The sequence below is a fragment of the Phoxinus phoxinus genome (genome assembly GCF_949152265.1).
Source record: "Phoxinus phoxinus genome assembly, chromosome: 4".
NCBI lineage: Eukaryota > Metazoa > Chordata > Actinopteri > Cypriniformes > Leuciscidae > Phoxinus > Phoxinus phoxinus.
The window spans coordinates 35096343-35124300 of record NC_136879.1 but is presented as its reverse complement, the minus strand read 5'-3'; the positions used below and the strand labels follow the sequence as shown (position 1 = coordinate 35124300).

At 38.0% G+C, this 27958-nt stretch overlaps 1 protein-coding gene across 1 annotated transcript in view; it reads left to right on the top strand.

The window, feature by feature from the left end:
• Positions 1–26986, top strand: part of gbe1b (glucan (1,4-alpha-), branching enzyme 1b) — a 140347-nt gene extending 113361 nt beyond the window's left edge. Inside the window, exons 15-16 of the mRNA XM_079609304.1 lie at positions 10651–10768; positions 25638–26986. Of these exons, the coding sequence (XP_079465430.1) occupies positions 10651–10768; positions 25638–25697 (178 nt within the window). The 3' untranslated portion in view covers positions 25698–26986. The remainder of the gene's footprint in view (positions 1–10650; positions 10769–25637) is intronic.
• Positions 26987–27958: the final 972 nt, after the last annotated feature.

The window sequence follows — 27958 nt, the reverse complement described above, 5'->3', positions numbered from 1 at the left end:
AAATTTTACCACAAACATGATATTTCAAAATTTTGGTTGAATGCATGTGGGCCACTTAATGTTGACATTGTTTTGTAATATCAGGCAAACTGGAGAAGTTACATGTACTAAATGACTTATTTAGTTTTTTTAAGGCTGAGTAGTTCGCATGACAGACGAGCTGTTTTTTGTTGTTGTCTGGAACCGTTATGATGCATTAGTGATGTGGCCAAATGCATCCCTGAAAAATTGGAGCACAAAATATTTTGGACCCCGTTTACACTTCAACACCAGGTGTTTAAATGGGAGTATTTTTTTATTTTTTTGTCTGTTTACACATTAAAAACACCTTGGCTTGAGCTCCCGCCACTTCTAATGACAGACACAAAACCCACATTTGTGTAAACAAGTGCAGCTACAGGTATAAGCCAAACAAAAAAACGCTTCAGGAGGATGATTTTGTTTTCTAGAGAGAGACAAAGCACCTTAAAGCCTTGAAAACTCGCTCGTCCTCTCAGTAGGATGAGCAGCAGTTTTGTTCCTTAGACTCGTTCTCTCTTTTCCAACAGGAAGACAAAGTTTCCCCTGAGTTAAGCACTCCACCACAAACATCAGCCATTAAAATTCTGCCGACATCAGCTTTTGACAAGAGCTCAAACCTTCGATGCATTTCTTTTCCCTCAATCTTTGGTTCTCTGCTCTCTCAATGGGTGCGTTCTTCGGGTGCTTTTATCCATTCAGATGGATGGAGTATTGTAAATCCCAGTTGGGTGCACTTCCTGTCAGGCCTGATGTGTCTTTGATACGCTGCGTGCCAACAGGCGTCTGTGATTGTGTCAGGTCATCATTCTCCTATTATCTGTCAGGGGCATTTACCTGAACGCCTTTCTAAATAATTCAACCATATCAGCATTCCTCCTTGAATCTGTAACAGGCTTGTCCTCGGGCAAAACGGCTGCATGCTTTACTACTGAAAGATGCCCCCCAAAAACTGCTTAATGAATCTGATAGAGGATGGAAAGGAGAAAAGTGCATATCGATAGTATCTGGCAGAACACCAGTGATCTCAGGGGAACGACTATTGAAGATGAAAGTGTTGTGAGAAGGGTCAGTTTGTGGGTCATGTTATGGTTGAGAGTACCGTATATGAGTTTCTTGAAATGGCGACTATCTAAAAAATCATTGCAGAGGCTTCATACACATCTGAACATCTAAAGTGATATATTAGAAGAATTCCTTACACACACACACACACACACACACACACACACACTGCCTTTAAAAAGTTTGGGGTCGTTATGAGTTTTTAATGTTTTTGAAAGAAGACTCTTATGCTCACCAAGGCTGAAAAATAAAGTAAAAACAGTGATAATGCGAAAAATTATTTTAGTTTAAAATGAATATATTCCTTTGATGGCAAAGCTGAGTTTTCAGCATCATTAATCCAGTCTTTAGTGCCACACAATTCCTCACAAAGTTATCCTTATAATTTGCTGCTTTGCTGCTCAAGAAAACATTTCTTAGTATTATGAATGTTGAAAACGGTTGTACTGCTTACTGTTTTTGTGATAAGAATCTGTGAAAACATTATTTTTCACATATTTGGCATTGTTGCAGCACCTCTTTTCCTAGTCTGTCAGTAACGCTTTCTCTTCGAACACGTTTCAGAAATGCCACACTTCTAACGCAACTCACACACGAGCCTGATGAAGAGCATAATATGCCACATTTGCAACCCTGATATCCATTGTGGGTAACACAATCTTTATTTCATGCATTTTGTCCATACATTTTATGTTTATTGCTAGAAACTGACATAATCACACAAATCAAGGTTTTAAACTATGTAAAGTCCCATGTTTTGGTGCACTGTAAAAAAAAAATTTGCTACCTTAAATTTTTGAGTACAATGAACTTAGCTCCGGTTCTTAGTTCTGGCATGAAACTCTAGATGGTGTAGTAGGCTGATGTGTCTTTAACTTATTGGTAGCAATCATGTCATTAACTACATAGCACAGCTGATTGGCTGCTTTTGCATCAGTGGTCGATGAGCTTGCTGCTCAAACCTTCAAATACTTGCCATTGTTTGCTGTTGCACACTATCAGAACCAGCGTAGCACATCTATTCCGCCAAGACTAAATACATTAACATCGCCATATCCATTACCATGCCAATCTCTATTACCCTACCAATCTCCGGAGAGTTGTCATGACAGAAATGTATTAACTTATATGTTTTTACATTACTTTAACTCATCAAAATGTCTTCATGACTTACTGATCATATAATTTTTTACTGTGTAACAGGGTTTTAAACAGCTTTTGAAACCTCTTGACGATCAATTTTATGAAGGTTAAGCATCAGAAAAGTACAGGCCTATTTCCACCTATTCGTTGAACTTGCCAGTGATATTTACTACAAGAAAAGAATACAAGATGGTGCTGAGATGATACACCGTGTGCAAACTTCATTTAGAAATGTGGTCGCAGAATCCCTCCCAGTGCCAAGACCCGTTTTCCCCCTCAGAGGACAAGCTGCCATTACTGCTGCCACCAACACAAGAAACACACGATATCACGACCCTCTTCGCAATCATTATCACGCACACATTTTCTTCAGGTCATCAGCGCTTCTGAGTCCGAGCGTCCTTAGACCTGTCACCCTCTCGTCCGCTATTTTTCCTCCTGTGAGCAAATTGACTTTGATCTCAGGCTCTCCTCTTTGTTCAGCAAGGCTTGGTTGATTACAGTGCTTCACCGCCAGAGCCGCCTGGCCTCAGAGACAAGCATCTGTAAGCGCTAACAAAAACATAATTGCTAAAAGCCTCCAACTGCCAATTTCAGCAGGAGAGCCACTGATGTTACTCTGGCACGCTTGCCAGGGAACATTGAATTAGCCATTTTGGGTCTTGTGTATTCGTTTTCACACTCATCTACGCACATACACATACTTTTAGTATTCTTCCGGCACGCTGCTTTCTGTGCTGCCTGTCACGTATGCTTTGGTCCTGGGTGACATTCATGCTTGTCTAATGGGAATGGGTGGTATTGATCAATGCATGAATGCTTCAGGTAGACTTCCTCTTAAAGGATCCCTGTGCCTCATGTATGCTGTTTCTCTCTCCGTCTCCCCGTAGACGTCTTTTTATGGATCTCAGACTTGTGTCTTTGTGAATTCACTGGGGGCGGAACTGATATTCTGCAACGCAGCACTTCTTGCTAACATCTCGCTTCTGGTGCTCTTCCTCTAGAGCCGCAACATCAAATGTTGGCATCGATAATTTCAAAAAATACATTTCCAATGGTAGGCAGCCAAATCCCTACTGAAAATCCAGGTCTAAGGGAGTTTAAGATGGTCTCCCTGCCTGTCTTGAAATATCGAAACCACTCTAAAACCAGCAAACCACTCCTAGCTAGACTAGGCTTGGCAAGTCTAAGTGGTTTATTTCCCACAGGGTGATTGTCACTAAATGCATTTGACACCTTCAATCTGCTTGCTCTAATGATACATCATGAAATGGTCTGTTAATCATTGGCTGTTCTTCAAAAGGTCCGCAGCAAGCAGTCAAAGTTGAAGTTCAGGCGTCACGGTACAGCGTTTGATCTGTGTGCAACTTGTGTTACGCTCTGTTTGATGAGTTCAATGCAATGTGGAACATTGGCGCGAGTCATGTGGAAGGACCTTTGTATGAAATTAGCCTGCTTGATAAAATGCTAATGACCAGACTTTATTTGTGCTGAGGAAGTGAAGACTGCCTTTAAAAATTCACCTCAAAAATGTTTAGTTTAGTGAAACTTTAAAGTTACACTTTTAAGTCATTTCAACTTAAATTATATGAAACTTAAAAAATTAGCTGAATCTTGTAATAAACTAATAAAAAAGCTGAACATTGCTTAGCTTATTTTGATGAGCATACTATATGTTGCCATAACTTATTGATCATATACTTTTTTTTACAGTGCAGAAGTATTTGTTTGGGTCACCATTCAGGTTCAAGGAAGTCCCATTTTCCTGCTCTACACAAAATATTATATTATTATATTATTATTGTGGCAGTTTGAAAATTACATTTCTGGTGAATGAGAACGTTTACTAAAAGAGACTAAAAATTTGGTGCTCAGAAAATAACATCCCAACATCACAATAACATGTGAAAATTAATTTGGGGGAGTTTTGCAGAATTGTTGGTAGAGGCACATTTTCCCAAAAGGTACTATAACACATATAACCAGTGTTTATTTTTAGTTAGTATTTAGCTTACCGTATTTTCCGGACTATAAGTCGCTCCGGAGTATAAGTCAAAAAATGCATCATGAAGAGGAAAAAAACATATATAAGTCTGGACTATAAGTCGCATGTATTTAGACATTTATTTCACAAAATCCAAGACCAAGAACAGACATTTAATCTGAAAAGGCAAGTTATTCAGCTACACAATTCGCTCCGTGCACAAAATGGCGACCGTTGACGTTCGAACCCTGAGTGTGCGGGCCAGTACTTCCGGTGATCTGACAGCGAGAGCGGGAGACAGCGAGAGCAAGAGACAACAGCGACCGAGTGCCATTACTAGAGAGATAATTTTTCACAATGAGTGTTTTTAGGATTCAAGAGAGGGGACTTGCCTTTCGGAGGGTGACAGCCTCAGCACTTCATTGTTGTGTGCCGTTATATATGTACCGTTTCGTCACGTTACAACAAAGTCAGATGCATTCCCCGTTGACGCCTGCAGTACGGGCTGAGTGGATACAGAAGATCCAGGGGGGACTTCAACCCGACCAAATTTTTAAATGCATATAATTTTCTGTGTATTTCACCTGTGAGTTTCTATCCTTTCTATTACTGCATTTATTCTGTGCAAGTGAGATGAGTAAAGAGCATCTGTTTCATAAATCATCTGTCTGGTGTTTATAAGCAGCGCATACAGTATTGTACTACGTGTAAAATATACACAAACTTATAGTAGACTAAATTTTTGTGGTAATGTTACCTACAGTTAAAAATGTAAAATATGTGATGATAATATTGATCGAGTAAGTGAAAATATATACGCAGAATTGAGAAAACCGTATTTATGGAGATAAATTGTAGCCTATCACAGGGCAAACGTGTGAATGTTCACGGGGTATTTTATTTAACTACTCTAATCGTAGTTGTAACTATATTTAGGCTACAGTTGGCATAATTGTCATTGCGTATGCAGCATGAGTCCAATACAATCTTCTGTTCGTGAACAGTTGTATTTCATTCATTAATCTGACTATGTATCCGTGCATTTAATTGCCATTGGCTCGTGTGATAGTAATATGGATCTTGGTAGTATTTTAAGTTATATAATTTATTCTATAAACCACTATAAAAGGTATAATTTTCGGCTTTCTCCGGCTCCCTGCACCGTACATAATGCGAAACCGGAAGTGTCTAACCGCACACTCGCTGTTCAAAAATCCAAAATGGCGGCCCCGTGCAACTAGTCCATAGCACACAGAACAACAGGCTGAATAGGTGTCCCCGGTATGTTAACGTAACACATTAACAGTTATTCAGCTACACAATAGCATAAAGAAAATATACCTGGGAGGCTGAATAGGCTAAATTAACATTAGCCAGCGAGTCCAACAAGCAAGTTACCGGTAAGCAAGTTCACCAAGCTCCCGCGATCAAAGAGTATAGAAGTAACAAGAGGCGAAACTCCGTTGCAGTTTTGACAACAATCGCTAGATGGCGCTGCGGTCGCGCTGACGCCATTTTGGACTGAACCAACGGCTTTACCGTTAGCACAACTATACAGCATTATGTCTGGAAATAATTGGAAACAAAGAAAACAGTGTTCTGCCATCAAATGCAACAACTACCAGTATACAACCAATCAACTAGCATTTCATAGATTCACCAAAGATCCAGAGAGGTAAAGTAGAAAAGGTTTTTATTAACGTCAAAGTGAGCTAACGGCAACGATAACAGGTGCTGTAACGTAAGCTATCCTATAACCGCAGTAACAGTTTATTATAACGTTATGTGTTTGGTCGAAATTGGCTTTTTAAATCGCATATTTTCAGAGATAACACCTAACCTGGCAAATTACCGCTTTATTAATTCATTGTTATCACTAAATTAACCCTTTAACTGTCACACCCCCCCCCCCCCCCCCTCGCATAGACATGAAAATCACTATCCAAACTTAAATGGTTGTAATTCAAGAATGCTTTAAAACAAGACCAACCATATGTCTATATTCCAAAGGAGACATTTGCCAGATTATTGTTGAAGTTAAATCAATTATTATAACCGATTAATATCAGAAGATTAGTTATTCTTATTTGATTGGAAGTGGTTCATTTATTACATATTTCTGTCATATATTATTATACAGATATACACTACCGTTCAAAAGTTTTGGTGGCAGTAATCCTATTTTAATTTTATTTATTTTATTTTTTATTTTATTTTATTTTATTTATATAATTTCGATTTCAAATAAATGATGTTCTTTTGAACTTTCCATTGTTCAAATAATCATGATTTTTTTTAATCACAGATTCCACAAAAATATTAAGCATAACATTGATAATCAGAAATGTTTCTTGAGCAACAAATATGTTTGGAAAAGTATGGAATTTGATTTTAATCATTTCCAGACCTGGATCATATGGAAAAAAATGTTTCCACTTTCCAGACTATTGACAAAATTGCAATATCCATATTGACCATTCAAATTTCTAAAAATAAAAAAGCAGAACATAAAAGCAGAGTGTTTTCATGGCAAAAGTTTAATTACACACGCAAGGTCTCCCTCACCCTTTCTGCCGTGTGCGCAACACAGTCTGGAGCTGCGCGCTCTCGCTCGCTCGCTCTAGATTTCGGGAGATTTTAGCTAATTTGCCGGCATCAGGGAGCCGCTATCAATACGCGGGAGACTCCCGGAACTTCCGGGAGACTTTGGATGTCTGCTATAGAGATATTAAAAACGAGAAACAACTATTTAGTTCCCTTAACAGCTTTTGAATTGGAACCGGTATCGTTCAATTCTATGACGCGTTCAGTCCAAGATGGCGGAGCTGCAGCTCTGCGCACGGGTGCGTTTGTTGCAATGGAACGTTCTATTGAGTTTCGCCTCTTGTTACTTCTATACTCTTTGCCGCGATCTCATTCCACAACACTGAATCCATTGAATTCTTCCTCTGTGTCGCTTCTGAACAACTCCGCCAACTAGAGCGCCCTCTCGCGGCTGTAGACGGTAATGTTTTCTCTTGGTTCATCTCAGTCAATATGAATTAATTTAGATTAATTCATACTAATAAAAATACTACCGTATTTTCCGGACTACAAGTCACGCCTTTTTTCGCGACTTATAGTCCGGAAAATACGGTAGTTAGTACCATGGTGTAGTGATGCAATTGTGCATGAAAATTAGCTAAATGGACTATAATTAATACATGCATGTAAGGTGTTTCCTGCGCTTTAAGAAAACTTAAGCTCTTGCATGCTTTACTTTTTGTTTAAAAACTGACGGTATAGGCAACCTATATGAATCCTCCATTAATTCTCTCTGAGAAATAAGAAGGCATCAGATCATTTTTTTTTCTCACTCTCTTCCCGATAACATCTCTCGAAATATCCATAACAAAGGAAGTTTGTTCTATCAGTGAGAGGATTCAATGCAAACAGGAGTATGGGGGAGTCGGGTCGGTGGGGTGGGGGGTGGGGGGGGGAATCTGTCGTCATCCTCAGCAGGAACAATACGCCAAGCAACACTTCTTTTTAATCATCACTATCAAAGCCGGCAAGCTGGCAGTAAAAGCCAAGTGTGCTCCAGCTCCAGGGCAGAGTAAGAGAGTGTTTGAGGATAACATGAAGACCCACCGCTAGCCCATGGGGATAGGAGGTGATTATTCAAGCAGCCAATTAGACGCCTGTCTGCATGTTTGTTACATCTCACAACTGTTTAAACCCCTGAGAGGTAAACAGAGAGAGAGAGAGCAAGAGTGGAGAGACTGGGGACTCCAGCTTCTCCGTCTATTTCCTTCCTTGTGCCACAGGAATACAGTTGTTTACTTACACGCTGAAGGTGAAACTGTATATTTACATGGCAAAATGAGCTGGGGTTTTTTGCTTGCCACATGACTAAACGAAACGCATTGTGTTTTGCTTCCTGTAGGTTTGTAGACACGTGGTACCACGTGTATCATTCGTTCTCAACTGGTCTTGCATTAGGACCCTGTTTTGTGGAACATCAAGTGACGACCCAACATGGTACCAAAAGTAAACAGAAATTTCCTAAGAAATTTTATATTGATAACATTATTACACTTTAAAAAGTGGTCAGTTTACCATTATTTAAAAAAGTGAGGAAACCAGTTGCCTTAAAATTAAGTAAATAAATGTCATGCGTAATTGAAAAAATTAAGTTATTGTGATATTAAGTACTTGACAATTCCACATAACTTTTTTCAATTACGCATTAAGTTTATTTACTTAAAGGGTTAGTTCACCCAAAAATGAAAATTCTGTCAGTAATTACTCACCCTCATGTTGTTCCAACCCCGTAAGACTTTCGTTCATCTTTGGAACATTTACAAATTAACTTCAAATTAATTAGCTTCTATTGTAATTTAAACTTGCCGGCCCAGAAAAGTTAGTAAAGACATCGTTAAAATAGTCCAAGTGACTACAGTGGCTCAACCTTAAGGTTATCAAGCGACGAGAATACTTTTTGTGCGCAAAAAAACAAACAAAAATAACAACTTTTTTCAACTATTTATTTTCTTCCCTATGGGCCTCGAGTGAGTTCACGTAGTGTTAAAAGCGCAGCGCTTCTGGGTTCTACATCACACGCATCACACACATGACCAGCGTCGGCCAATAGTGAGCCTACCTGCTGACGTACAAGCCAGAAGCGTTGCGCTGTTACACTACGTGAACTCACTCAGAGGCCCACACAGAAGAAAATTAATAGTTGAATAAAGTCGTTATTTTAGTTTATTTTTTTGCGCACAAAAAGTATTCTCGTCGCTTGATAAACTTATGGTTGAGCCACTGTAGTCACTTGAACTATTTTAACGATGTTTTTACTAACTTTTATGGGCCGGCAGTTTAAATTACAATAGAAGCCTAAGAAGAAGTGAGCCAGCTCTCAGATTTCATCAAAAATATCTTAATTTGTGTTCCGAAGATGAACGAAAGTCTTACGGGGTTGGAACAACATGAGGGTGAGTAATTACTGACAGAATTAAAATTTTTTGGGTGATTTAACCCTTTAATTATTTTAAGTCAACTGATCATTCACAGTGTATGTTGTTGTTTTGTCAGTATATGATTTTTAAGAAATGTCTGTTTACTTTTGGTTGTTGTTGTGCAAATAATAATAATTACTTTTTATATATTATTACATAATATTTATATTAACTATATTGCCAGTTGCACAATAATTTAAGCATTTTTACTCCTTTTTAAAAAACTAAGCCTATCTATCCATTCTTTATTATATAAATAACTGTTTATTTAACTGTGGATAATTATATGAATAATAGTCTTTTGATATTTGTTTATCCCTGCGTGAGAGTCACTGCCTTGATGTCTTTTTTATTTATCTTTTTCATTTTTTTAGCACTATAGGGGGAAAAAAACATGAAATTGACTCTTTATTTTTTACTGTTTATTTGAATAAATGTCCCTAATCTTATTGTGCATGACTCTTCAGTGCATGTTATTCGTGGGCAAAGAGGTTTTTGATATCTTTTTTCAAAATGCAATAACTTTCTCTGCCGTTCACTTTTGTGATGTTCTTTTGTACTCGTTGGCAAGGCAAAAATATATTAACCAGTTTTTAACCGTACATTATTTTTCCCTTGATATTGTTTCACTTAAAAACTATTTTTCTTGCTTCAAGTTGTCTTTAAACAATTGTTCAATACAAGTTGAGCTCTATCAAAGGCATCTGTGGGATGCTGTCAATTAGCACAGGTCATCATTTCAACATTAATGCACTTAATGACTAATATTTATGGTGCCATCCAGATGTTCAGCAAGTTTTAGCACCAGCACTTTTTAGGGATGTATTACTCAAAACTTAAAACACAAAAGCATGAAATAGATTTCCAGTTTTCCACAAAATGTGTCTTCATTACTCTTTTATGCTCTCTTGTCAAAGATATTTCTTATTCCGGTCATGAGTCTAGGCAATTACTTTTTTTAATATTTAATTTAGTCAGTGTAGCACAGAGTGAAATTGTGTGTGTGCACTATTGGTGTTGTTTGAAACATTTTTGGATGGAATACATTATTAATATTTTGAAATGGATAAATAATTCTGCCTGGAATTGTTGATGTGGTGGCTCATCGGTTTTATATGGGACAAATGTGTGTCATTGTCTCGGAGGAGCTCAAAGCAATCAGTGCTGTTGACTTGCGGAGCTGCTCTGCATTCTGACAAGAAGAAAGTGGACAACCTGTTCAAATCCAGAACACTTCTGAGTGGACACCGTGCAGATGGTGGCTTGCTTTGAATAAATGATAACAGAAAGTTCATTTGTCCCCGTAAGACCATCAGGTGTAAGCATTTTGATAACTAGAGCACATTTGACTGTAATGTGATTACTGTAACTTATCTTCTCCTTCTCATGAGTTCTGTCTCCAGTATCTCCTCTTTGGTTCCTTAACACGCTCTGCTCCAGATACAAAATCAAACTGGACTCGGATGAAACCCAGTATGGAGGCCATGGCAGACTGGATCACAACACCGATTTCTTCACTGAGCCATTGGGATTCTGCGATCGGCCCAACTCTATGATGGTATGCACACAACACTATTTGTTAGCATAAACTATACACCATTCCTAGCCCATTCGGAATCTGTTTTTCTTTGCTGGTTGTGGAGAAAAATGTGCGTATCCTCAATACCACTGATTTAGTTTTTTCCTAATAAATATGAACAAATCAAATTAAAACAATTGTAGCCTTTAAGCATATCTCATTAAGTAAACATTGCCCAAGTAATTAAAAACAAGTAAACAAATTCCCATTTGATTACTCGAGTAAACGTTCAGTAATCAAATAGAGATTAAATCAACACATTACAAACACTAGATCAATTAAAAGCTTCAAATGAAGCAAACAGCAGTGTAACAGCAGTACATTATCAGGTATTCAAGCAAGGGTTCGAAATTAAATGTAAATCAACCCTACTAAAATAATTTGCATGGTCTTCAATACTTGATTATTAGGTATAATGAATACTGATCCGTTGCTGTTGGAGTTTGACTGAGAAGCAGGTCTTTAATTAAAATGAGCCATGCGGTTTTCTTTTTTCTTCTTCTTAATACTGTTGTTTGAATCAAATTATTGACACAATGGACATTTACACCAGTGGTTCTCAACCAGAGAGACTTAAACTATTTAAAATAAGCCAAAGCAACTATGAATCAGAATTTTTATGATCTCTGATTCTCTGAACTCGCAACATATATGTCTTGAAAAACCTGGATATGAGATTTTTGAAGTATTTTTTTTATTTATTTTTTTACTTATGCCAAGCTAAGTAAAGTATTTTATGGGGTAGAAATTGTGGGGACATTTTCTTAATATTTATGGAGTAAATCCTGAGCAACTGAAAAATAAATGGGGCCTTTGAATCCTTGGAATCAAAAAGGTTAGATCACAATGTAAAATGCACAGGACCAATATTTAGCAATTTCATACAAGACATTACTATGTTTACACAAAATATCCCAGAAAGACAAGCATTTTCACGAAGTGCATTTGACCGTTTACACTAGTAACTGTACTGACGTGGTAAGACACACATGAGACATCCCAAAACAAAATAAAAAAGGACATCCTTTTTCCATATATCATAGCTTTGCGAATTTTTCTTGTTTTATTTTCCTGCATTAGCATGCAAAACTCCTCCTGAAAAGTGTTTGAAGACTGAAAGAGCATTCATTGAAGCTCAAGACAAGAGTTTGTGATTGAACTGGGGCAATGCACAACATTTTCAACCATGCATTATTAAAGAAATGCATGTACTACATATCTTAAACCATGCGGTCGCTATATAATCTTCCTGTTATTAAGGCTCCTTTTATGTATTAGGCTCTTTATCAGAGCTGTAATAAATAGGAGTCAAGTGCAACACTATATGTAGTAGTCACAGTTCAGTTGATCTAGCGAGTCACGTGTCTCCATCAGATAAGTTCTTCTATCTCTTGGGTTCCAGCAGTCATATTGTGAATTCTCTTTCCAGAGGCCTTATTGAAATTAAATGCATGGCGTGAAATTTAAAACCCCTGTTCCAGGCTGTATAGCTCGTGATGCAAGTCTTCATTCCTCCCTCGCTTCTCCTCTTTTCTTTGTCGCCTCCCTCGTCTCCTCACCTAAGGGCCTGCTGACGATTTAATAAGATCCATAAAAATTCAAAAGCAAACTTTCCGTTTTGCTGACTTGTGCTATTGTCAACATAGTTTAGTAATTGTTAAGCAGAGCGTGTGGAACAATCTTGAGCTTGTAGGTAAAAAGTGTCAAATTAAAGATGTACATAACTGATGTTTGTTTTCTTAGTTGTGTAACAGCTTGGGACCACATTAATGGACTGATTTCATGAATCTGATATATTCACCCTCATCTCGTTGACTTATTTTCTTCCTTGGAGAACAAAAGGTGATATTTTTAAGAAGGTTCATACTGATTTTTCCCCGCAATGAATAGAAAGATTACACAAGACATGCAGCGAAAATGTATAGGTGCTTAAACACAATTTTGAATAATTTCAGTGACTTGATTCCTTCAGATTCATTCACTGATTCATTCAGTTGCCGCGTTTCGAGTACAGATTTGCGCAAAACTTTTGCGATTTTTTTTTTTTTTTCTTCTAAAAATCGATACAAAACTATTGCGAAATGACGGCGTTTCCATTAACCGATGTTATGCGACTAAAACTTAATTTTTTCCTCTCGCGATAAGTCATTTAAAAATTCATGGCAAGGGACGTTGGTAAGTTTATATATCACAGCCACCGCGCGAGACATTATTATTGTCTCATACATTATTATTATTATTATTAAGGAGACGTAGGCGTGTTATCCAAGCATTAATGGCAAGGAAAGACCCGTATACTGTGAGCGGCACATATGAGGTGTTTCTCACTCATTTCTGCTCCGATGTCTTGATTGTGACATTACTTTGAGGTTTAGAATCCAGTATTCTTGTAATTCTTTTGTCTTTTATGAATTTAATAAAGAACTCCGTCTTGTATTCTGTCCAATACACCGCGTCATCTACGTCAGATGACTGTAAATTGCCTGAATTGCCTGAAAAACCACCTCATGCGAGTGTAAAAACTTTTTTATGATAAATGGGAGGTTTTGCAAAATTGACGTGTTTCCAGTGAGCGTATTAATTAAATTAAATTCGCAATTTCAATTTGCGAAATTTGAAGGGTAATGGAAATGCGGCTAGTGACTTTTACTGCGTGTTACATGGGCTACGTTCACAATGTCAGTTATTGAGATTGACGACAACCGCATTTACTTGCAGGTGTGAGTCTCAAAGTCCCGTTCACACAGCACCTGCATTGATTCATTGCAAGTTCGTCTATCAAATCTTTATTAACCGTCAGCAGTTTTTATATCTGAGAGAAGAGTGGAGCACAAGTTGTCCCACTTGGTCTGAATACAAACACTTATTATAGGGATATAATATATCTCAATGATACTAAAATCACTGAAAGTCACTGAATCATCTACTCGACTATTTCATTAACTTAGTCAACCAAATCAAGTCTCATTATGATTTGCCTTTATGTCTGTTTAAAAGAAATGTTTAAGCACCATACATGTTTACAAACGAGATGTTTGGTTCAGTGTCCCTCTAATTCAGTTTCAAAACACTGACTCATTCAGTGAAAGCGTGTGTGTTCGTTCAGTTGGTCCAGCCAGTGAAATGCTCCTGAACAAAGCCACATGCGAGTATCAAATTACTCATGCTAGCAGTCGTCATGTGCTATCTGATATAGTGGTAGGTGATCCGATACTGTAATAGGCATTTATTAAATCTGCATTATTTATCAACTGTATTATTTTCATACTAGTAAATGTGCTGAAGCTACTCTGGGAAACCTCAGGGGTTGAAGAGACCTCAAGGCCTTTGACAGAAAATAGCAGCTAAACTCTAAGCTAAATACATGATTGAACAAAAAAATGAGTTGGTGATGATTGAATCATTTCTATGCACTGATATTCAGTGTCAAGGATCTGTGCTGGATTGATAATTTATTAGTGCTGCTAACTTTCTGCAGAAAATCACGTTTTTAGTGTTTAACTATTGTTTTGTGATGTACTGTACCTTCCTCATTGCATATCAATGTGAATGTTCTGTATGTTGCGGTTCTGAAGTTGAATAGATATGACCTGAACCCTGTGAAATTGATAGTGATGCATTAGTCTGAATATATATTGATCCATTTAATGCACACCCAGAACTCTGCACCATGGAATCAGCAGTTTATGGTCCCATTTGATCTATAGCGGCCATGGATCCAGCAAGAATAGCCTAATTTTATGATATAAAGAGATTATATTGAGAGCTTTGAGTTTTTATGTTTAGACCCCTTCCAAGTAGTTTCTTTAAATTCATCCTCTGTACAAACACGCTACTACAGCGATCCAAGCAGCGTTTGTGACAAATTCACAATCATATTTTTTTTAAAGCATTCAGTTCCTTGGCTATTTGTGAGCACAACACGCTTTAGTCCACATTCACACAGCAACAGAATACGGTTGTCAGTCCTGTATTTACACACGGACACGTGTTGCAGGTTTTCACGTGTGGTTTCGGTAACTTAAAGCCACGGAGATTTGAGCTGTGTGTGGGTTTTCGATCCAGTCACTGTTCTCCACCAGAGCTGCTCCTGTCAGTTTTGTGTTCTACGCACGACTCAAATGCTCCACTCTCCGTCCAGATATAAACGCTTCTGTTGGTTGATGAAGATTTGGACAATTTGGTTTTTAAGTTGTATGGATGTGGCCATCTTTGATATCACTTTAGTCACTGTGGGTAAGAGAATAAGGGCTTCACTCCCGTTGCACGTTCATACAGACAGTATTCGAGATGCTAGTGTAAGTTGCTGTGTGAACGGGACATTTTGAGACTCGCCTGTAAGTAAATGCGATCGTCAATCTCAAGCGCTGACAGTGTGAACGCCGTACACTCTTAAAAATAAAGGTTTCATATGCAGACGCCATAGAAGAGCCATTTTTGGCTCCCTAAAGAATCTCTCAGTGAACAGTTCCTAATAGAACCTTTTTTCTTAGTGGGAAGAACATTTAAAAATTCTAATGATCCTATTTTCACTTTAAGGGGAGACACCCCAGGTGAATAGGATTTTTTTTACTAATAGATACATCAGCATGAAACTTCCCCAGTTGATTACTGACATTAAGACAAATATCTTTTGTATTACAAGTTTTTAGAATATTTATGTTTAAATATGCAAATTAGGTATTATCTTTATCCAGAAGATAAATCTGAACATTGGATAAAGCCAGATTCAAAATTCTTGTTTATTTTTGTTGACATATTAGAGTCAATTTTTTTTACTGATGGGATTTGAATATCTCTTTTTATCACTCCATTAATCAGAAAAAACTATCAACAGCCATAAAAAAATCAATTTTTGCCCCGTTTTTAGTGTTAAAATGTTGTATACATCAGAATCTGAATGATATGAACAAATCCCTCTGTAAAAAAAAAAGTTAAGAATATAGATGGGAATACAACTGGAACATTTGGTGTATGTAAGTGCTGCTGAAGTGAAGATTTCTGGCTCAGAGTGTGAGAAAAAAATCCATTTTGAGAAAACGGCCTTTAAAGATTGACATCAGCCAATGGGATTTCGCTTTTAGAGTCAAATGCCTCATTGCACTTTCACGATTGGTTGCAGATAAAAAGGAAATGACCATATTTGGATCCGACAACATTGTACAGGCTTTCCAACGGTGTATGTGATGACTGGGTGCAGACAGCGATCGCGGAGCAGCGGGATGATTTAGAATGCCAACTTTTGTTGAATTTAGGAGAAATCTACAGACATAAATAGACAAAGTGTAGTAAAATAAAGACTTAAATGTGTATTTTGGACTTTTTTTCACCACAAGTCTGAAAGAAGACATGTTATTGAAGACAAATAGGCCAAAATCTCAAAATTGAGCAGTAAAAAAAAAAAAACTTTTTGCCTTCCGTGTCTCCCCTTAAAGGCACACTGCGGAACTTTTGGCCACTAGGGGCGCTAGACCTGTAACTTTCACGTTGAGCGCCCCTAGAGGCCACAAGCGCCGCAGCACTGTTGCAAAAGTCAAGAAGACATCCATGATCCCTCTCGCGGTTTCCCTCTCTTTTTTGCCTCCTCAGAAGCAGTTTTAAACTTTTTCCTTGTAGAGCAGGCGGAAAAATAGTAGCAAAAGCGTTCCTTGAGTACATCAGAGCTTGTGGTCATGTGACGGTCGTAAAGTGATTCGTTCTTCAGGTCACATGACCTGGCCAAAGACGGTGCGTCTTCTCCAAACTTACATAGGCGGTATTTCAAGAGGGCAGCCCCGCTCGGAGCATTGATAGTGTCTAGCGCTGTATATTGTCCTGAGGAATCATTTAAAATAACTCGTATGCTTCAAATCTTTAGGTCACAAAGTCCGCGGTGTGCCTTTAAAGAAATGGGTGTTAAAGGTTCTTCGTGGAACCATATGGTGCCAATGAAGAACCTATATATTCAAGTATTCAAGTCGAGTGTAGCCTTATTATGCGCACGTCCGTTGTCGATTTTTAAAGTACATAGTGTGCAGCACACCCCTAGCTTATTTTTTTTATGTACTTTAACCCTCATGCAAAGTACATTGAGTTCTGCCCAAGACTTTCTGCTCCCTGTGCAAAACCTCCTCTTTTATCTCCTCTGGAAGCCCCAGCTGCATTCAGACAGCCTTCATCAATTAAACCCCTAAAATTACACATTCTCTTTTTTCTTTCTTTGCAGCACTTTATTAATTCAGAAACCCCCATTTCGCTTCCCACCCACTTTTTTCTGCCAAACGCAAAGTTTATTTGAACAAGTGTGTGACCAGTAGCATTCCCAGCAGGGAATAAAGCGAGACACAGACAGACAAAAGAGCGGTATTCGTCGGAGATTTCGCTCTGATATTTGTCTCTTCCTCCGCTCACAGCTGACACACCTGCATAAGATAGAAATTAATCAGTGTGATTGTTGGCAGGTGCCACAGTACAGTCCCTTTCTGCTCAATTTTTCTCCATGATTTATTTAAGGGCCGCAACTTCAAAGTCGATGCCAGTGTGTGTGTAAACTTTGCCTCCCTCTTTGCTGTTTCTTCCCTTTAATGGGTCCATCAGCTCACCACCTCCGTCTCCATGAGTGACAATAAACTCATTTGCTGTCTGAAGGCGTTGCAAAGGCTGACACGTCGCGCTCTTAAAGCGACGCACTCGGCAGAATCAGGTATGCGGCAGGCTGACTGCGGAGGCGCCGAGCAGCAAATGAGTGGAAAATTCTACCCTTTCACTTTGCAATGATGAGCAAATATGAATTCCTTGCCCCAGGCGTCCATTCGGCGCGAGCCGTCGTCTGCGCTTTTACGTCTGTTTCCTAAAGTTTTGCATATGAAATGGATTGTTTGAATTCTAATGATATTCATGAGGCACTAATTACGAAATGCCTGTGAATCGCCCCCTTTTGAGGTTTTCCAGAGCTAACAAGACTGCTTAGCTCGCTCCTCCGTCAGAAACATGAAATTCACTAAATTAGTATATGAATAATGTCCGGCAGTGAACTTTCTAGTTGTTCAACAACATCTCTGTGCATGTGACGGATCGTGTAATTTGCAGTTTTGTATTATTTATTATCATTAAAATAAACCATTAAAAAGTTTTCAGCTCTTAGAGTTTGTCTTTGACGAAAACTCTCACGATTTTTTAGTGCTCATAAAAATTATTTAAAAATTATATTTAATTAGTGAACTACATTTTGCATGTTCTTTAAGGGATAGTTCACCTAAACAATGAAAATTCTCATAATTGATTTACCCTCATGCCATCCCGGATGTATAGTAGATAACTTTCTTCAGCTAAACACAATTGAAAAGTTTTAGGAAAATTATCCATCTCTAAGTCCATAAAATGAAAATGAAATGCTGCCGCTTGGTTGACGCTTAAACCACACACAGCGATCGTGACTGCAGTCCATACGACCCCAGTGTCTTCTGAAGTGAAACGATAGTTGTTTAACTTTTTTAACTATAAATCATTGCTTTCGGTCTACTGTCTTGCGAGCAGTGCTGGGTTGATATCTTACAATTTATAGGCACACCTCAAAGCCGTGCTTCTTTGGAAGCAGAGCCAAACGCAAAGTTACAAAAACATGCTGTGTGTGCACACCGCCATGCGAAATGTCAGAAAACTGAAAAATGTTGCATTCGGAGGGACGGATTCCAAGGTAGGAAAGAATCAAGGCACGTCCGAATCTAATGTTAGCTTCACTTCCTGTCTCCTGAGATTCCTTCATCTGATCGATTTTTAAAGGCAGCATAGACGTATCCTTCACTGCCTTTGATATCCCACAATACTGCGGTCCATTCTGTGGCAGTTGAGCTAAATAAAGATGGCGTCTGAAAGTTGCGGTTAGTGGTCAGTTTGTGTATAAATGTGTTTTTAACCAACATTGATGTAATTTCTAGCAAGAAATTACTATTGTAGTAATTAAATATTCGCTTAGTTATCACTCTCTATTTTGTTGTAGATAATTAAAACGTTATGATGCCTCAGAAGTCTCTCCGAATTCAGTTTCGTGAGATGCCTTTGTCTGCACATTTACATTTATTCATTTAGCAGACGCTTTTATCCAAATTGACTTACAAATGAGAACAATAGAAGCAGTTAAACTAACAGTAGGACAACGATATGCAAGTGCTATGACCCTACATTTTTTAATATATATACATATATAAATAGATATAGAATAGAAGAGAAAGTGTTAGTATTATGCTGTATAAGGCAGTACACATGCAAAGTCATTGCCTGATTAGAGAGCAAGGTAACAAGTCAGCTGCCTGAGTTTTGGGACTCGCGCCCTCGACTTGCACAACCGCCCACACCGCGATGACATCATTTTTGTCGTGCACACCTTCGCACTCACAGACGTGGACTTCCACTCCTCACATGATCTTCACAATGCACTTATGCTGTGTTCACACTATGTGGTAATTAACCGTAACTATTCTCAACTGTAAAAAGCCTTCACATGCGTGTAGAACTTGTAATTACAACATGTAAACTTGTCATTTTCTGAGAGCCACGACCTTGTACCAGGTGTACCACCTGACCACTGAAGATTTTAGGTGTGTTCGATTTGAAGCGGCGCTGTGCAGACCGATCGGTGTATGACATCAAAGTACAGCGGGAGTAATTCGTAAGCTTCATTTACAGCAATTACAATATATTGCCAAGTGTCACAACGTCCCCTTCATGATCGATCATATGACGGTAGACTGGAAGCAATGATTTATAGTTAAAGAAGCTTAAAATAATAGTATTTCTCTAACACACACCTATCGTTTCGCTTCAGAAGACATGAATTAATTCATCCACTGAGGTTGTGGAGTGGCTTTTCAAGCGGCAGCCATTCAATGGCATTATATGGACTCATCAAAAATCTTTGTTTGTGTTTATCTAAAGAAAGCAAGCCGTATTCATAGGGGATGGCATGAGGTTGAGTAAATTATGTGAGAATTTTCCAAATATTTTCTCAGATATTTGAGTACAGCAGTTATTGATTTCTCATATATTCTGCATTTTCCACTAGTCATGCTTTGCTGAACAATAATTAGGAGTTCAGCATTACCTGCATGTCAATCATTCACAAGCATCTCATACTAAATTCTTTTCACTGTTGATTTAAAATATACACCGTTCACTACCATCCAAACATTCCTTTTATTTGTTGTCTTTTTGTCTCAAATTGATGGATTTAATTACATATTACTGGTTGTGTAGTGTATCATGTAAGCATTTTTATTTTTTTTGCCCTCAATCTCAGCGTCCACGCTCCACAAATCCGTATCCAGCCGAAGCTTCTTGCTCTGCTTCAGTCAAGAAGCACTTGAAAAGGGCTGAGATAAGAGACAGGTGTGTGAGAGTTTAGTCGGTAAGCGTGTTCTCCAGAGACTCGCATGAACATGGGTTTGAGGGGGAGAAAGAGGCAGCGGATTGTTTTGGAGTGTTCTTGTTTTAAGGTTACACAATGTGCCCGTCTTCAGAAGGTCATCATAAGACTCCGACATCTCCCCGAGGCACGTGAACCAGGCTTGTTTTGCGCATGATGTGCACTGATCCGGCTCGTGTCCTCAAAGGCTCTTCTGATTCTTCCTTGAAACTCTGGACCTCACAAACCTGCTCCGGGGAAGCAGTCGAAGTTGATTCGAGATGCTGCACAAAGGCAGAATTCCTATTTGAGTCTATTTCTCGTACGTCTTCAATTTGTTTATGCATCAAACAGCGGCCCTGTACCTTTCGCTTACTTTTCAAATGCTCTTTCATGCTCGATCACAAAAAGAAGTTCTAATGATTTACTGTCCTTGAAGCGGAAAGCGCTCGAGCTGCCATTGAATATTTACATAAGCACAATAAACCACATGTGCCATCAAGGTCTTCAGACACCTGCTATTTGGCTCCTGCCAACCTTTCCACAGTTCTTATAACAAGCATTGAAATGTGTGGGTTGGAATAAAGTGGACCTAAAAAGCATTATGGCACTTAAATGTCACAGTAATATACAGTATAACAAAATATCAAATTAAGTGGCATTAGTGTTTATTATCATTGAGATACTATTATAGTTTGTATTAATCTCTCTCAATTAGTTTTTATTTGTATACTTTGTTTTCATTTGAATTTTAGTCATATCTAAAACATTTAATTATTTTAGTACATAAAGTACCAAATGATAAAATGTTACTTTGGTAGCTGAAATACATTTAAATATGGGTAAAAGTTTACAATAAAGGCCCGTACACACCAATGACGATACTGTAAATATAACGATAAAGATATATTTCTAAAAATCTTTTTAAATTTAAAAGAATAGCACTTCACACCACAAATAACGGCACAGAGAGACAATATAGTTGGAATCACTTTCAGAATGATTTTTTTCATTGACAGCCAATCAGAATCCACCAGACATTAAAGAGCTTGATAGTTGATATTGTGGCTTTATATATGGTTAGACACATGTGCCATATTATTAACATTTTACCAAAATCAAGTTCAAATGGAGTTACAAGGTTTTTGACCTGCAAATACGTGTTTTGTCCGTCATTAGAACGGTCACATCTGAGGCAGTAAGTTTTTCATTAACTTACAGGTTATAAAGTTTGCTAAAGTTCTGGCGAGTCTTTTAACCAACTGAAGCTGAAGGACGTCACAGGTGTCCTAGCAGAGTGTAGTTCATCACATTACCTATGAACACGATCCAACGTTTGACGACCACAAAATGTCTCAATACTAAAGAAATGATGCAAGATAACATCTACAGTTTGCACAGAATTTCCCATCAAAATTCCATTTTCTATTCCATTTGCTGTTCATAGGTGGCAATTGCACAATGTTAATTGGGCCAGGCAAATAGTCTGACTTTCACGAATAAAGCACACTTATAATGAGCCTAATTTGCATAGAAAGGAGGCACTTTTGGGCTGAAAAGAATGACAATGACTTAATTTAAATATGGTGCCAAGTGTTTTAGCACTTTTAGCGTCTGGATAAACTAGCTTGATGGCGATTAGTAAAAAAAGTTATTGCATGGAAATATCTGTCTTGTGAACTACCTATTCAACTATTGCAGTACAATTTAAAACCTAACAAATTTATTTTGGTGAACTGTTATGTGTAGTTTTTTTAATAGGTTTTATTTTTTATCTGTTTTTTTTATATATTAATTAAAAAATTGTGTTTTTGTGGATTTTACTATTATTTATATACTATTATAGTATTTATTGATACTTTGAATTGGCTTTTATTCTTATATTTTATATTTGTTGTTTCTTTTTCATTTCTATATAGCTTCAAATTATTTTTATTTCAGTTGTAGCTTTATTTTTTATAAGTGAAAACAATTTTTAATGGTTTTAGTTGTTAACAATAACAAGACGTCACATCACATTTTACAGCCTTTTCATTTAAAAGACTTAATGACCTTGACACACAGTCACCAGGGTCTGCGAGATCTCTATGATGTCATTTCCTGTTTTTGTTTTTTTTATGCGTGTTGGTTGATTTGGCGGTCAAAAGTTGGTTGAATACTTTTACTTTGGCAAAACTTAGTTTCCTTCTTTTAATGAGGGTTTTTCTCTTCATTATAATATCAGGACAACTGCATCCCCCTGACATTTGAGACTTTATGCCTTCAAAAAAAAAGTCAAAATGAATTTTAATTAAGAAATTATCATAAAATACTGTCGAATATTCAAGTCATTGTATGTATGAATTGCATTTGAATGAATTTTTGAATAAATGAACAGATGAGCATCATGTAATTGACCCAACTATGCACGCGTCCTAGTTTTAAACTGAGTGCAATTAATACCAATTGTATCTCAATTAAGTTCGAGTCCAAACCTTTTATCCCCATTGCATATTCTCGACTGCACGTTTAATCAGACACATCTATATTCAAAAGCCACAATCTAATTTAAAGGGATCACATTGTATTAATGAGGTTCATATTGCATTGGTTGCGATGATCAGCATGTGTGTGGCGTGCTGTAATAATGACATTAGAGACCTCTGCTGTTCTTTGTTAGCTGATTAATCCGCCATTTGTCACCATTGTTTTACGCAGCTCTGGAAAGTAAATGTTGTTGACACGCGGCGGCTGTGGCGCGGTGGTAGTTTTTGTCTAGACAGGTGCTGTGATTCACTCTCTCAGTCATCTGGCTCTCTCTCCACAGCAGTTCCGACTCGGTTTAATTAGTCACCGTTGACGGTTGCGAGTTGTTCGGCTCCCGTGGCTCTGTGGAGGAATTGGCTGCGAGCAAACATGTTCTGAGGTGTTCTCGGTGGGCGATACTGAGATGTGAGTCCTGAGGGAAGCTTCCTTGCGGATGAACGGCGCTCGATGGGTCAGGGACGCATGCTGAAGTCTAGATTGCAGTATGAACATGCATTTCCCTGATTCCTGTAGAGGAATGGTTCACGTGGTGGGCCCACCAACCAGGAAAAGGCTCGATGTGAATTTAAATGATGGTCTTGTTGTGAGTGATAACAGGTCAATTGAATGAATTCAGATCACTATAATTAAAGGGTAACTTAGCCGATTTTCAACCTGCTTTGTATTTTTACAATGTCGGGAGTATATGTAAATGAACAGTGTTTACTTGTTCTCTGTGTTACCTAAACCGAGAAATTCACGTTTATTTGTCAGCAAAAGTCCGTCTGATGACACGTAACGCACCGTCCAGTGAATTTTGAAAGCTCCAGGGCTTTCAGGAAAACTATAGATTATACTTCTGTATATTTGTATTCCCTGCCCACAGACAGTCGGGTTATTAACAAAACAGTTATCATAAGGGGATATCACTGAAAATGGTATTGTGTTTTGTCTAGTCTTTAAACAGCATTATGGTACAAATACTATGGCAACATCTTTCTTACCGGCAAGCGACAATGTTTTGCTTCGGGATGTTGGGCAGAAGGTGCTCTCTGTTCCTTATCTTCCCAATTAACTGACAGAAGGACCGTTTCTTTCAGTTTTTCCCTTCCGTCTGGCCTAAAACACTGTTCGTGGTCATCCAGTTTGAAATGTTGACTACAAACACAGGTTTTTTACGATTTTCTGTCTCGTCGTTCTCTCCATATTTACAATTCTTTGCAGCCTTTAGCCTCCGCCTACAACAGGGGTTCCCAAACTTTTCCATGACAAGGCCCCCCAAATACCAGTAGGTTCTGGCCAAGGCCCCCCTTTTGCAGGATGTGTTATTGAACCCATCGACAATACTACGGCAAATGTAGAAATAAATAAATGAACATCAGATTATGTGATGGTGTTTGATACCAGCCAATTATAAAGATTATAGAGATGCACCGATTTAAAAAAAATGCGCGCTGCTCACGCGTCGCTCACGCTTGTGGTGTGAAACGGCCGTAATTCACGAGGTTTCCTAAATGTGCGTTCCGTGTGCACGTGTGATGCTGATGTTGCGCGATGTTAATCATGCGGCGCCCGAGTGCATTTGACCGGCATAAAATCGGCATATGTCAGGCTGACCGGCCAGTCGCCGGTCAAGGCCGATCACGTGAAGATTAAGCGTATCTACAGCAGACTGGTGGGAGTGGCCTTGAACAGCAACATGCCCAGTGCATTATGGGTGTTGAATGTTTCCTTTCTCTAAATAGCACTGATTTCAATCCCTTTTGCCTTTCTTCCGCGTAATCAGCCAAGTTTTAGTGTAAGGCCGTTTTCTTTTTCGTTGTTTTCTTCTAACGAACGCCCCAATGCCGTCCACGCTGCTGAGAGCGACGTTTAGATGAATGTGGAAATATGTGCTGCGCGCTTTCCTCAATAACAAAATAAACGCAGAACAAAAATGACAGCGGTGAGGAAAGCATCGGATCATAGCGACGTGGATATTTTTTGCACCAGCTCTGCGATTCACCGGCATCATGTCGACAGATAAGGACATTTAATTACAGAATAGATCTGGCTATGTGAGACTATAGGTTGATTTCTTCTATTTTCTTTGCATGACACATTGACATCATAGTACATAATAGCCCTTTCGACATTATCCTGAACATTGCATAAGCATTCGTTTCATGTGTCATAGAAGAGAAGAGAGATTCTCTGGAGCATACGTGAATGTCACATGTTTCGGATTTTCCCGCCATAAACATCCCGAGTCCTTCACACAAAAATCAGTCTGCAGGATTTCATAGACAACCTGTCGGTGAAATCAATACATGAAAAATCTTACATATTGCCACTTTAAGTCATTAAATTGAAACTTTTCTTTTGAACAACCATATGAAACCAACATGAATGCAAAGATTACATTTCTAAAACTTGACACGTGTTTTAAACCATAGGTTTTTGAAGGATTTTGTCTTGGACCCTTTATCATTGCCATATTTAGTGTTATAAAGATAATTTAGTGCATTTAAGTTTTCACAAATATGTTGTATGCTTAAATGCAAAAATTCAAATTGCAAACAACTTTACATTTTTAATGTACAGATGACTTGCAGTGAAGGGAAATCTTTGTCCTTCCTGCTATTTGAGTCAAAAACTCTTTGCATAGTGAGATGAGATTATTGAATTAGCTTAATGCTGATAATGAATTCAAACACACAAATTCCTGCACATCCCTGTCATATACATTTATTAAACACTTGTGCATATTTTCGCCTCGTGAATGTGAAAAACACATGCAGGTTCCACTCGGGCCTAGTCATAGCTGTAGTCTAACTTTCGCTTGAAACTTTTTTCACATTCCACAGTGCTTTAGACATTGAAACGTTTTTATGTTATGCATTGTTTCAAAATGTGCTACACTGCCTCGAACAAACGCTGAGTCCCTTTGATCTCTTTCTGTCTTTGGCTCTTCCACTCTCTCAGGTTTACATTCCCTGCAGAACCGCTATTGTTCTGGCCAACGAGGAAATCGATTACTGCTAGTGAAACACAATCAGCGATTCACCGCGAGATGGAAAGCCAGCACGCTTCAACCTACCTCCATTCACAGCGTGTTTGCAGTCATCCATTAGAAACCACACATTTTCCCTGCGAACTGCCACCAAACTCAATCGAGTACAAGATGTTGTGAATACCTTCTAGGCCATTTCATCTCAGGTAACTTTTCCTGTCACTGTTCACACATTAATAATGAAGAATATCGCACTGCTCTAACTTAGATCAAGTTACTTCAAAATCAATATAACCCCAATATTTCTGTTTTTCAAATGCCTAGGTTTATTTGTTTCATAAAGATGCATCTTGCTGTGGTTAGTTGTGGTTATGCGTGGAATTACTATTCAAAAGTAAATAATGTTGAAGTTAATAATCACTAAATGCTCATTTGACTGTGGCCAGTATTATAAGCAATATATGTCAGCACTGTATTTGTAATACCGTAAATAATTGTGAAAAGTAAATATAATTAATTGACAATAAGTGTGATCTGTCTGCTATTTAATTCGAATATGACTCAAGCACTTTTTGACATTCTATGTCAGTGATGGGAACTGTTCTGTAAAAATATGAATGTGAACTGTATTAATTCATCCAAGTTCAAAAAATCAATCAAGAAGGTATCAATTACATTATATAATTATATATGATATATTTTTAATACATAAACTCTAAGTTATAAGTTCTGACAGGCTGTTGTTCAGTGCCTTCAAAATGTTTTCAATCATAACCATTTGATCATATTAATTTCGCTTACTAAATTAGATTTTATTTTTTGTTAATTTAAAACAAAAGCTGTATTCATACAGAGATAATATAGCTTGTGCTCATAATAATAATTAATTAATTTTCAGTTAGAAGACAGTTGTGCAAATTCACTATATACTTAATAATGTATTTTTTCTCTTCACTGACCGCAGATTTTGTAGCACTGATAGAGATCCAAACATAAGTCTGTGTGCAGAAACACACGCATTATTATCCTGAAGCTTCTCTCATCAAAGCGTCACAGGAGACACTTGTTGCTCATTTTGCTCTGTCTTGTTGTTTCGTGGTTTGAAGAATCTAAAATTGCCCTTAATGAGTTTGATGCCTGTAGATGTGCAGTAATTGAACCTGTTACACTGAGAAATGGCTTTCCAGAAAGCGTCTTGAATAAAGGTTTACGCTTATTCTACATGTTTTTTGTTATTTCGAAAATGCAGCAGTTATTGTCGAATGGTTTTATTTATGAAAATTGAGACAAAAGCATTAAAAGCAGTCAAATTCAAAAGTTATCCTTGTGATGGTCAACATTTGTTTCCGTGCAATGTTAAACACTGGGCTATTTGTGTGTGAAAGCCATATTAACTGAATAAAGAACTTCTAGAAAGGAAGAAGGACTGCTGGTTTCTTGCTCTTATAGAGCTCAATAGAGTTTTGGAAGTAAAATCATATTCAATTCTCAATTTTTAGCTTTTAAATTAGCATTTTAGTTTGATGTTACCACGAAAACAAGCTTATGAATGACCACTCAAATATTTATCTAATGACAGTCAATCTCCTTTGTCAAGTATAGTTAAAGGGGTGGTTGAGTATATTTTCACTTTTCTAACTTTAGTTAGTGTGTAATGTTGCTGTTTGAGGATAAACAACATCTGCAAAGTTACAACGTTCAAAGCAAAGGGAGAAATTTTCTTTTAAAAGTCCTGTTCTTCGTGATCCCATTTTTACAACTTTAGTGTGTAATGTTGCTGTTAGAGCATAAATAATACCTGTAAAATTATAAAGCTCAAAGTTCAATGCCAAGCGAGATATTTGATTTAACAGAAGTCCCCTTTCAAAGCCTACAGCGAACGGCCGGTTTGGACTACATCCCTCTACATCCTGCTTTAATGATGTCACTAGAACAGTTTTTTGACCAAGCTCCGCCCACAGGAATACACAAAAAAAGGGGGCGTGGTCTTGTTGCGCTCCTACAGAGAAGAGGAAGAGTTGCGTTTGTAGAGTGTGTTTGTCGCCATGTCATCGAGATGCTGTTATTTTCATCCCGGAGTCAAATCACCTTACAATAACACTGAGCGCATGCATCTCCACGTTATGGTAAGAGGAGGGACCTTTCCGGGCAACGTGCGCTAAGCTGCTGTCCAATCACAACACAGGAACCGCTGGCACAATCAGAACTCGTTACGTATTTCTGAAGGAGGGACTTCATAGAACAAGGAAGTCATCAGCCCGTTTTTAGGACAGTGAAAACAGCGGTATACAGA